Source organism: Anolis sagrei, chromosome Y, assembly GCF_037176765.1.
Source record: "Anolis sagrei isolate rAnoSag1 chromosome Y, rAnoSag1.mat, whole genome shotgun sequence".
Taxonomy (NCBI): Eukaryota; Metazoa; Chordata; class Lepidosauria; order Squamata; family Dactyloidae; genus Anolis; species Anolis sagrei.
Genome location: NC_090035.1, coordinates 24,382,384 through 24,394,698, shown reverse-complemented (window position 1 = coordinate 24,394,698; position 12,315 = coordinate 24,382,384). Strand labels below are relative to the sequence as shown.

General features: G+C 41.3%; 1 protein-coding gene across 3 annotated transcripts in view; it reads left to right on the top strand.

Moving 5' to 3' along the window:
- Positions 1–12,315, top strand: part of LOC137095279 (protein kinase C beta type-like) — a 174,399-nt gene that overhangs the window by 56,510 nt on the left and 105,574 nt on the right. For all 3 annotated transcript variants that reach the window (XM_067461727.1, XM_067461726.1, XM_067461728.1), the window contains exon 3: positions 3,395–3,477. In XM_067461727.1, the coding sequence (XP_067317828.1) occupies positions 3,395–3,477 (83 nt within the window). The remainder of the gene's footprint in view (positions 1–3,394; positions 3,478–12,315) is intronic.

The window sequence follows — 12,315 nt, the reverse complement described above, 5'->3', positions numbered from 1 at the left end:
AATGACCAATCAAGATCAAACTTGCCACACAGAAACCCCATGACCCACTGTACATCCTGCTGCAGCTTGGAGGAGGGTTGACCATGGATGATGGGACTTGCAGTACCTTCACTCACATACTGAAACCACTGCGACCCTGAACCAATGACTGATCAATATCAAACTTGGCACACAGAGCCCCCATGACCCTATCTACATCCTGTTTCAGTTTGGAGGAGGATGGACTTTGGATGATGGGACTTGCAGTACCTTCACTAACTTCCTGAAAACAACAATATTGTTGTTGTGTTTCTCCATGTTGTTCTTGTTATTGTGCGGCATCTCATTGCCGGCCAATTACGATCCCTGGAAAGGTGGAACCGTTGCAGTTGATTGATTGAGTCAACCTTGAGGTGTTCTTGAGTGATGCAGAGGTCTTTTGGAGAGGAGAAGGGCATTGAATGGATGAATCTAGAGCTTCCTATCTTAATCAGGAATGAAATCTGGAGTGGATTCAGATCCTGTTGCTTTCTTGGTTCTGGTGCTAAGTGGTAACCTTAGCACCAGAACCATTTGGGTATGGATTGAAATATGTCCATTTGGGTATGGCTTGAAGGAGAAAGACAGGGGAGCATTGGCTCATTTTGCATGCTTTGGACTCCTTCCCCAATGAATGTTTTCTAATAGCATTTGTATTATTTTAAATACTTTAACACAGCATGAGCCAGCTTCGGCCCCCCAGGTGTTTTGGACAGTTTAAGTGGCTGAAAGGGAAAAGGAAAGCACCTGAAGCTGTTAGGAATGGTGGGAGTTGAAGTCCAAAACACCTGGAGGGCCGAAGTTGGCACATGCCTGATTTAACACCAAATAGAATCACAGCAAGTCCATTCAAACTCCATGGGCAATTGTATGGGGCCAGTTCTATAACATAAAAAGACTAAATGCCTGTTCCCTTTATGGTCCTTCCCCAAAGACAAAGACAACCCATTGCACCTCCCTGACAATGTTTTTAGACACATCTCAAAGGATTTAGTATGGAATTTCGATGTGAATGTAATGGTGCAGTGAGGATATTTTCACATGTTTTCCTGCACTTCCTGGGAAGACAAGGTGCATAGCAATGGCAAGCCAATTGCCATTGGGAATACCCATGAGGTATTGAGGGAATACCCATGGTTTCCTCAACAACAATAACAATAACTTTATTTTTGTATCCCACCACCATCTCTCCAAAGGGACTCGGGATGGCTCACATGAGGACCAAGCTCAGTTACACAGAGATTAAAATAAAAACACTGTAAAAATAAAGATACAAAATATCAACCATCAACAACCAGTAGCTGAGCATAGAGGCCATATACTATAGGGGCAAGACAGGGCTTTTGCAATACAGCTGCATGGACAGGCCTGATAGAAATGTGCAGGAGTCAAATGATAGGTTTGGGCTAGAAGGGCCAGTCCTTCCCAAAATGTCCTGCATGGATTTTGGTGAGGTAATCCAAGACCTTTTGGGGGACCCTACAGGCTACAATGTGTCCCTAAGTCATGGTCTGTATTCTGCCCCTTTCCTATCCATCTTAATATTTCGGTAGTCCTTTCCATGTGGCCTCTTGTTCAACTGAGCTGCATTGACCTTTGCAACCTCCCTCTGGCTGCTGGCAAAGAAGGGCCAGGGGGGCCAAGCTGTGCAACATGATCCCATTTGCAAACAAAACAATTCCCATTCTCAACGATCTGCTTTATGGACAGAACAATTTGTGCTCCGATCGATCACTGGAAAGGTCAAAACGCTCCTGATGAATGATCAATCCCCAGAGGCCTTTGGAAGCGATGCTTTGGAACTGAATTTGACTGGCAACCAATCTGGAAGGTCATGTCCCAAACCTCCTTTTATTTTGAGTCATTTCCAACAGGAAATGCAGGTGCATCTCTCAGTCTCAGAGGTTTAATTCATCAATTGCTGCAACTTGCAAAGATTTCCTCTGTGAATCAATATATTAATTTTGTTAGCTTCCTCCTTCCCTCTTAAGGTGTAGAAAGGGGTATGTTTTCCAACCTGATTTTTGTGTGTGTCAGGAGTGACTTGAGAAAGTGCAAGTTGCTTCTGGTGTGAGAGAATTGGCCATCTGCTAGGACGTTGCCCAGGGGACGTTTGGATGTTTTTATGATTCACCATCTTTGTGGGAGACTTCTCTCATGGGGAGCTGGAGCCGACAGAGGGAGCTCATCCGCCCTCTCCCTGGATTTGAACCTCCGACCTGTCGGTCTTCAGTCCTGCCGGCATAAGGTTTAACCCATTGCACCACCGAGGGCTCCAACCTGATGCTTTTCAGGATAATAATAATAATAATAATAATAATAATGCATTTTATTTATATACTGCTCTATCTCCCCGAGGGGACTCAGAGCGGATTACAGTATACACACATATAAGCAAACATTCAGTGCCTTTTATACAGTGAACAATAATATACAATACACAAACAAAGCAAAAGTTTCCCTTTCCATCTCTGGCATCTGGAGGTGATGCTCAACTCTGGCCATGGGGAGGTGCTCTTGTTCCATTTTCCATGCCGTAGACCCTCCTAGTTGTGTTTTGCTGGTATGGCTGCAGGGCGCCTTTTACCATCCCACCGAGGCGGTACCTATTGATCTACTCATATTACTTGCTTTTGAACTGCTAGGTAGGCAGAAGCTAGAGCTGACAGTGGAAGCTCACCTTGATGTGTGGCTTCAAACTGTCAACCTTCTGGTCAGCAAGTTTTTCCACAGCTAGCGGTTTAACCCACTGAGCTACCATGGCCCAAAGAGCCTATTTATCTATCATTCCAAAGAGTCTATATATCTATCTTCAGTATCTATTTTCTCGTTTAAGCCTTGATACTAAAACTCAAGTAACAATTTTAATTTTGGCTTAATTGCCCAGTAGTCCAAAATAATATCACTTTTAATTTGTTCATTCCCATCCCTCCTTCCACTCACATTAGGAGGCATGTTACAGTAGGACCTAAAACCACATCCATTGAATACAGTTCTTTACAAAAGTAAGTGATTGTTTTAAAAACTTACTCATTGTGCACTTATTCATATTTGCCTTCTGTTTCATGCCATTTGACAGACTTTTTAGCTGTGGTTTGTGAATAACCAGCCTTCCAATTAGGGCTCACAAAAGCTGCACGTAATCCTATTAACGTATAGTAATTAAGAGCACAGTTCTCTTTGTTTTCCGATAGCCAGAAAACAAGTGAGTCATTCCTTGCAAAGCCACCTGAAATGCAAAACAATGCTCCATTCTGCAAAGTGACCGGAGTTGCATGAAAGCGCTTTCCATGTTCTGAATGAATGAATGACACCCCTCCCCCCCAATTGTGTCAACCCTGTAATAATAACCAATGTTAACTTTCTCTCCTTGCAGTTTGTTGCTTCGTGGTGCACAAGCGCTGCCATGAATTCGTCACTTTCACCTGCCCCGGTGCGGACAAGGGCCCCGCTTCAGACGTAAGTAGCCTAGGATCAGTTCCTCATGTATGGATCTTTCAATAAAATGAAGGGTTTGCATGCGCATTGTGAGCTGTCGAACATGTAAAGAACAAGAATTGAACATATTCCTAGGACTGACAAGGATAACTCTGTTCAGCTTGCACCTGTCCTTTTGCCAGTTTGGTTCAGTCCGGCTAGAATTTCTCTCTCACTTCTCCAGGAAATGAGGATAATTTCAACAGATTTTGCATATACCTCTTACTCCCTTGTGCTTAGAGATGAGCAGTTAAAATAAATACTCAGTGACTGACCTCTTTGCCCAAAGGTCAGTTCCTTCCTTCTTTTGCTCCTCACTCCCTTTGTTCATTCATGCCTTCTTTTTTTCTTATTCTTCCCTTCCTCCTTCCCTTCCATCCTTCTTTCCTTCCCTCCCTGCTTTTTCTTCTTGATTTCTTTCCTTCCTTCTCCCCCCTCGTTACTTCTTTACTCCTTCTCTTTATTCTTTCCTCTCTCCCTCCCTACTTTCTTATCCCTTCCTTCCCCACCTCCCCATGTCCGTTTTTACTTCCTTACTCCTCTTTATTCTTTTCTCTTAATTCCTTATTCCTTCTCTTTATTCTTTCATCTGTCATTCATTCTCTTGCATTCTTCACTACTTCCTATCTTCCTTCCTTGCTTGCTTCCCTACTTACTTACTTACTTCCGTTCCTCCCTCCCTCATTCCCTTCCTTCCCTCCTCCCTCCCTACTTTCTTACTCCTTCCTTCCCTCTTTTCTTCCTTCTCTTTATTCTTTCCTCTCTCATTCATTCCCTTTCTTTCTTTGTATTTTTTTCCTTCCTTGCTTCCTTCCCTACTTCTTTCCTTCCCTCCCTCCCTCCCTCATTCCCTTCCATCCTTTCTTCCATCATTCCCTCTCTACTTTCTTGTTCCCTCCTTCCCTCTTTGCTTCCTTATTCCTTCTCTTTGTTCTTTTCTTCTTTACTCCTTCCATTTATTGTTTCCTCTGTCATTCACTCCCTTTCATTCTTCCCTACTTTCTTACTTTTTCCTTCCCTCTTTCCCTACTTCCTTCATCCCTCCCTTCTTTCCTCCCTCTCACCCTTACCTGTGCTCTTTCATTTCCCATTCTTTCTCCTTCTTTCTTTCCTTCCTTCCATCGATATATTTGAGTTGAGTGTGCAACTCTTGAGGATTGTGAACCTGCCATTCCAGCCTGAGTCGCTGGGTTTCATTGTTCTACAGCAACCTTTCTAATGCTATGACTCCTAAATTAAGTTCCTCATGTTGTGGTGACCCCCAATCATATTTTCTTTTCTTGTAATATAATTTTTTATTGTTTTCCATTATAAAAACAGACACATGTTTCACATACAATACATACAATACAATAAATACCCTCTTTTCGTCTTGTTCACGTTCTGGTATTTTCCCCCCTGTCCCCTCTTGTCAACATAGTACCCACCACAATTACTTATGGTTTGTTCATGTTTGTGGGGTTCCCAACTATTGTGATCTTTCTTTGCCTTGTTTCCACTGGTACGTTTTGAGCAGATCTACCTATCTGCCTATCCCCCCTCCCCCCTCTTACACGTAGCATATTACATACTTTATACAAACATATATTACACATATAAACACAGCATTTGTCCTTCTTCTAACTTCCAGGGGTTTCGGGCGAACATTTGTTTTATTTCTTGTGTATATAACTAATTTCTTAATGCTCTGTGTATTCATACTGGTTGGTTACTTTCTTAACTAATGTTCTCTATGGAGTTGTGTTTTTCTTCTGTTTTTCCCTTACTTTGTCATATTTTTGTCTAAGAATGTTATGAATTTGCTCCAGTCGGTGTTTTCGTGCGTTGTTATATTCTTCTTTAATTTCTGTGTTAATTGGTCCATATTCATGATGTCCATGGCTTTGTTTGTCCATGAACTGAAGGATGCTGTTTCCCTGTTTTTCCAGACTCGGGCCACACTTATTCTTGCAGCTGTATTGAGGTAGAATAGGATTTTTTCATCATTTCTATTCAAATTTGTATTGTTCATTCCCAGGAGGAAGCATTCTGGTCTGAATTCAAGATCTACTTGTAATATCTCTTTTGTTTTCTGATGGATTTCTTTCCAGAATTTTTTGATGGTCCTGCATTCCCACCAAATGTGCTTGAATGTTCCTCTTTTCTTCTGGCACCTCCAACAGTTACCGTTGATCTTTCCTTTACAATATTTTGCAATTTTTTCGGGGGTTTGATACCACATATAAAACATTTTTACCCAGTTCTCTTTGATTTCAGTGGCATATGCGTATTTTAGTTTTCTTCTCCACATTTCTTCCCATTCGGACATTGTAATTGTGCGCCCGATTATTCTGGCCCATTTAACCATTAACCTCCTTCACTTGTTCTTCCTCCATGGCCCATCCTAGCAGCTGCTGGTATAGTCCTTTAATCGTTTTTTTTTTCCCGTTCTTAATACCTTGTCACATGTTTTCTCTTTCGTTTCAAAACCTATTTTCTTGTCTTCTTTATAGTTTTTGTTAACTTGCCAATATTGGAACCAGGAGAACTTGGGCTCCAGTTGTCGTATTTCTTCAAATGTTTTAAGTTCAATCCCCTGATTAGTTGTCTTTAGTAACTGTTTGTATGTCAGCCAACTTTCCTTTGATGTTTCCTTCCTCTGGTCCGCTTCGTTCGGTGCTATCCACATTGGTGTTCTCGCATACCACCTCTCCTTGTATTTGTTCCATGTCATGAGTAGCAATGCTCTAAGTGGGTGGCTATTGAAGTTCCTTTCTATTGCAGCTTTTCCTTTCCAAAGGTAGCTATGCCATCCTCTGTTCAGGTCTTCTCCTTCTAACGTCAATAGTTTATTGTTTTTAAGCGTCGCCCATTCCTTTGCCCACGACAATGCCGCTGCGTCGTAATACAGCTGGAGGTCGGGCAACCCTAGCCCCCCCTCTCTTGGGCTTGTCGCTCAGATTCCTGAATTTTATTCTGGCTCTCTTATTTTGCTATATGAATCTGTTTAGGTCTTTTTGCCAGTTTGTTATTATATTTTTTCCTCTTATTACTGGGATCATGCGGAAAAGATAGAGTACCTCAGCGAGGATATCATTTTTGCTAATGCGATCCTACCTAGAAGGGATAGGTCTAGCTTCTGCCATTGTTTCATTTTTCCTTTAGTTGTTTCCACTTAGAGTCATAGTTGTTTTTTATTAGCTGTGCATTGCTAGTAGTTAACTGGATTCCTAGGTATTTGACCTTTGATGTAATTTCCACCCCTGTTTTCTCCCTTAGCTCCTCCTTCGTCATGTTCTTGACCAGGAATTTTGTCTTATCTTTATTTATTTTTAATCCTGCTACTTCTCCGAAGTTTTCGATCTCCGCCCACCATTTCTCCCATTGCCTCTGCGGATCTTCCATTATACACACCACATCATCCGCGAAAGCCGCCACTTTATAGTTGTAAGATTTCAGTTTTAAGCCTGTGTACAGAAGTGTTTATAATAATATGCTTATAACTGTATTTATGTTTGAATTGGTTGCCCTAAGGCTGGAGCGGCCTAGCTGTGAGAAATGTGTTACCATGGAAACGAGGCAGAAGAGGAGGTGGGAGGAGCTTAGAGAGTGAAGGTTTTAAAAAGTGACAGTTAGAGTCAGTCAGGAAAAAAAGACTCTGAGAGAGCAGAGTCAGGTTTTTAGACTCTGAGGAGTGAAGAAGTGAACAGTCAGGTTTTAGTGTTCGTGAATAGTAGAGATTTCTTCAGCTAGGAAGCTGAAGGGGAAAACCTTGTTAGTTGCTTTAGTTAGAAAGAACTAACATAGGCTTGTTAGGATCGCCAGTCAGGAGGGAGACTGGAGAACTGTGATTTGATCAAGTATAGATCAAACCGAAAGACTATTCATTGCAGGGAACACTGGTTAATAAAGCGCTTCACCACAGCAAGAGTTCATAAGTTGTAACATCGAAAGTCTGAATTGTATCGCAACCAAGTTACATGTAACCATAAAGTATTTGCCAAGCTTAACATCTTCATACTGCAACCATACGCTTTGTTTAAAAATAAACTTGTTCTCTTTGGTTTTTAAAACTGCCTCATCTCCATTAATTCTACGTTCGGTGCACCCACTCTACCAAAATTACCTCACAACACAAGCAGAGCCTTTAATACCAGAGCCTTTTACAAATCAGTGGCTCCTCTCTCCTAAACCTAGGCGCTTCCTCACTAGTTGGTAGCATCTCTCTACAATTGGGTGGCAGCTTCATTACCGGTGGCGGAGGTTCTTTACAATTTTGGTGGCAGACGACGGGATACGTTTAACAACTGATCAAGTGCCTTAAGACTGTTTTAAAAATAAGTTGTGAGGTAAAAGTTATTGGAATATGGCTACCAGGCGACAGAGAAAGCTTGCTGAGGAAACAGAGGGAGACCAAGAAGGAAGTTCGGGCTCTGAGGTGGAAACAGAGCCAGTGCCTGTGTCAGAAATGGCTTATAAGTACAAACTAGAGATGAAACGATTGGAAATAGAGGCAAAAGAAAGACAAAGAGGGAGAGAACTGGAGATAGAGGCAAAACAAAGAGAGAAAGAACTGGAGATAGAGGCAAAACAAAGGGAAAGAGAGTTTGAAGAAAGACAGAAAAAGAGAGAACAGGAGATGGAGAGAGAGGTGAAACAAAGAGAATTTGAAGAAAGACAGAAAGAGAGAGAACAGGAGATAGAATTGAAGAGAATGGAATTTGAGCTGCAGAAGCAAAGATTGGCTTTGTCTCAAACATCCAGTGACATCCAGGAAGGGAGATCTGGAGTGGATACCCCAGATTTGATAAAGAGATTCCCTAAATTCACCAAGGATGACGATCCAGAGAAATTTTTGATCTCTTTCGAGAGATGTTGTAGAGATTTTGGGGTTGCTAAGGAAAAATGGATGATATATCTAAGGCCACAGATATCTGGAAGACTTTTACAGATTTATGGAGATTTGCCTGAGGGGTCTTATGGAGATTATGATTTATTTAAGAAACAACTTCTACAAGAGTTTCGATTAACTCCTGAATTCTACAGATTTAAGTTCAGGACCCTAAAGAGAGATAAAACCCAAAGTTTTGCTCAGGTGGCCTCTAAATTGTCTCAACTGTTTGATAGTTGGCTAAGGACGTCTGAGGTGGAAGATTACCAACAGCTGAGAGAACTTTTAAAGTTGGAACAATTTTTTCAATTAGTGCCTTATGATATTCGCTGGGTGATTCAGGATCGCAAACCATCCACTATAGTAGAGGCAGCGGTTATGGTAGATCAAATAATAACCCTAAAAGAAGGATTCAAAAGGGAAGATCTGCCAAGTGATAAAAGAACAAACAGGCAGCCATTTTACCAACAACAAACGCGCCCACAGCAAGAAAAAGGTTCTGACATAGAAAACACCACCTGGAGGAGGCAGGGTGTAACAAGTCAAACTGCTCCTGAGGGAAAAAGAAGGTGCTTTCAGTGTGGAAAGTGGGACCATATAAAGTATCAATGTCCCCTTTTAAGAAAAGAGAAAACAACCCTCTTTGTGAATAAAGTAAAAGAAACACAAAAGGCAGAACCAGATACTTTGTCAAAGGAGAGTTCAGAATCAGAGCCTCAAGAGAAACAATGTTTGTTCATCTTGTCAAACAACCCATCTAAGGATTACTTAGAATCCATTTCCATTGACAACAAAGACGTGAAAGGACTTCGAGATACAGGCTCCGAAGTATGTATAGTACATCCAGAAATAATACCTCAGAAATTTCAGCGGCCTACCTCTGAAATAAGATTAAAAGGTTTGGGACCTGCGATACCAACAGCAGTGGTGACTTTGCCAATAGAATATGGAGGATGGAAGGGTATGTTGGATTTTGTAGTCAGTCCTGACATACCATACAGATGTTTAATTGGAAATGATCTGGCTAAGAAGATTGAAAGCTGGAGGATGACGTGTGAGGAGGAAGAATATAATAACAAAAGCCCTGATCAAAAAGCCATGTGTTTTGCCATACAACAGGATGGGGATGAGAGTCCGGAATCCAGCGCTACGGTTGCTGAGCTTGTTAAGAAGATGGGAGGAGTTGGAGAAATTCGGCAGGAACAAGGAGCCGATGAATCTCTTAAACCTCTATTCGCTTTGGCTCAAAACCCCACAGTATCGGCAAAAGGACAGCCCTCCGAGTTTGTGTTAAAGAATGGTGTCTTATATAGAGAAACCAGAAATGTGAAGTCAACAGAAGGATCAGTGACATGTAATCAAATTGTAGTGCCTCAAAGTTTTAGAGAACAGCTGATGAGGGTGGCACACGAAAACCCTCAAGGTGGACATTTGGGTGTGAGGAAAACCACAAAGAGAATCACTAAGAACTTTTATTGGCCTGGCATGTTCCAGAAGATCAAAGAGTTTTGCCAGTCTTGTGAGATCTGCCAAAGATTAAGTACTGGAAGGGATAAAATTAAAGCTCCTATGATCCCTATGCCGATAATTGGAGAACCATTTTACAGAGTGGGCATTGACATAGTGGGTCCTCTTTGTAAGCCAAGCAGACGAGGTTACAGATACATTTTAACCATGATTGACTACGCCACAAGATATCCAGAGGCTGTAGCTCTAACTAACATCGAGACAACAACGATTGCAAATGCACTGTTATCTATTTGGGGAAGAACTGGTTATCCTAGAGAATTGGTTTCGGATTTGGGAACTCAATTTACTTCCAGACTTATGTCGAAATTGCTTGAGTTATGTGGAATCAGACACCTGACTTCAACAGCTTATCACCCACAGACAAATGGACTAGTTGAAAATCTGAACAAGACTTTAGTCAAAATGATAAAGTCTTACAGTCAAAAGAAGCCATACGACTGGGACGTCAAATTGCAACAACTGTTATTCGCCTACAGGACCGTCCCTCATGACAGTACTGGCTACAGTCCATTTGAATTGCTATATGGAAGGAAAGCTCGTGGTCCATTAGACCTGATAAAGGAATATTGGGAGGAAAGTCCGGCAACAGATCCAGTTCCAGTGTCGGAGTATTTAAAGGATCTTCAATCAACAATGCAACTGGCTAGGGACATTGCACAAGAACATTTGCTTGCGGCTCAACAGAGACAAAAAGACTATTATGATTCTACTGCTAAACCAAAGATCTTCAACATCGGAGATGAAGTTTTATTTTTATCTCCCAACAAAACCAACAAACTTCAATTGGATTGGTCGGGACCCTGGAAGATCACCAGGAAGCACAACCAAATAAACTATGATATTAATGATGAACATTCCAATGTAGAAAGAAGAGTTCATGTAAACATGTTAAAGCCTTATGTTGGAAGGTCTGCTAATGTATGTTTTGTTGTTTCGGAAGAAGAATCCGGTCCTTTCTCTTTTTGGGAGGGTGATCGTGAACAGTACAGAAATTTGGATCGAGTAGAAATGAACATAGAATTGTCCCAACCACAGCGAAGAGAGGTTGTGAAAGTTTTGAGTAAATATAAAGACATATTTTCAGATTTGCCAGGAAAGGTCCAGGGAGTCCAGCATCAAATAAACACTGGTGATGCAACTCCTATAGTATCTCCACCCTACAGGGTCACGGGGAGAATTAATGAGTGTATTGAAAAGGAGATTAAAGAAATGTTGGACCTAGGTATCATTGTTCCATCAATTAGCTCTTGGGCTTCACCCATAGTGTTAGTACAGAAGCCAGACAAGACAATTAGATTTTGCGTGGATTATAGGCGGTTAAATAAAGTAACCCAGACAGATACTTATCCTATGCCACGTTTAGATGATCTGCTAGAAAGGATGGGGAAGGCCAACATTATTAGTAGTATAGATCTGACTAAAGGATTTTGGCAAGTGCCCATGGCACCACAGGATCAACACAAAACCGCCTTCCGGAACCCAAAGTCGGTTATTTGAATTTTCCGTCCTTCCCTTTGGCCTAAAAAATAGTTCAGCCACATTTCAGAGATTAGTAGACAGAGTTTTAAGTGGGCTGGGGTCTTTCTGCGTGGCTTATATCGATGATATAGGGATTTTCAGCGATTCATGGGAAGCTCACCTTGAACATTTGGATCTGGTGTTAAGCAGGTTGAGAGAGGCAGGGTTAACTATTAAAGCTTCTAAGTGTAAGATAGGATACAATATTACCAAGTATTTAGGACATTTAGTGGGAGGAGGTCATATTCGACCTGACCCTACTAAAGTGGCAGTTATTCACCAGTGGCCAATACCCAAAACAAAAAAACAGGTTAGGGCATTCCTTGGATTGGCTGGATACTATCGCAAATTTATTCCATCTTTTAGTAATTTGGCAGCCCCTCTTTCGGATCTTACCAAAAAGAAGAACCCGAACCAGGTAATTTGGACTCCAAATTGTCAAACTGCCATGGATCAATTGAAGAAATCCATTACATCGGATTCTGTCCTAATGGCACCAGATTTTGATAAACCTTTTATTCTAACATGTGATGCATCAGATACTGGGCTAGGAGCTGTCCTAAGCTAGTTAGATGTAGAGGGTGAGGACAGACCTATTTTGTTTTTGAGTAAAAAATGGCATTCTAATGAATATAGTATGTCAACAATTGAAAAAGAATGCTATGCCATCATCTGGTCAGTTAAAAAACTAAAACCATATTTGTGGGGGAGAAAGTTTTCCTTACAAACGGACCATGCTCCATTAAGATGGCTAGATAATGTGAAAGGTACGAATAACAAATTGTTGAGATGGAGTTTATGTTTACAGGATTTTACATTTGAAATTAAACATGTTTCAGGTAAACGGAACATAGTTGCAGACGCCTTATCTAGAATTTCGTATGGTTAAAGGTGTGTATGTA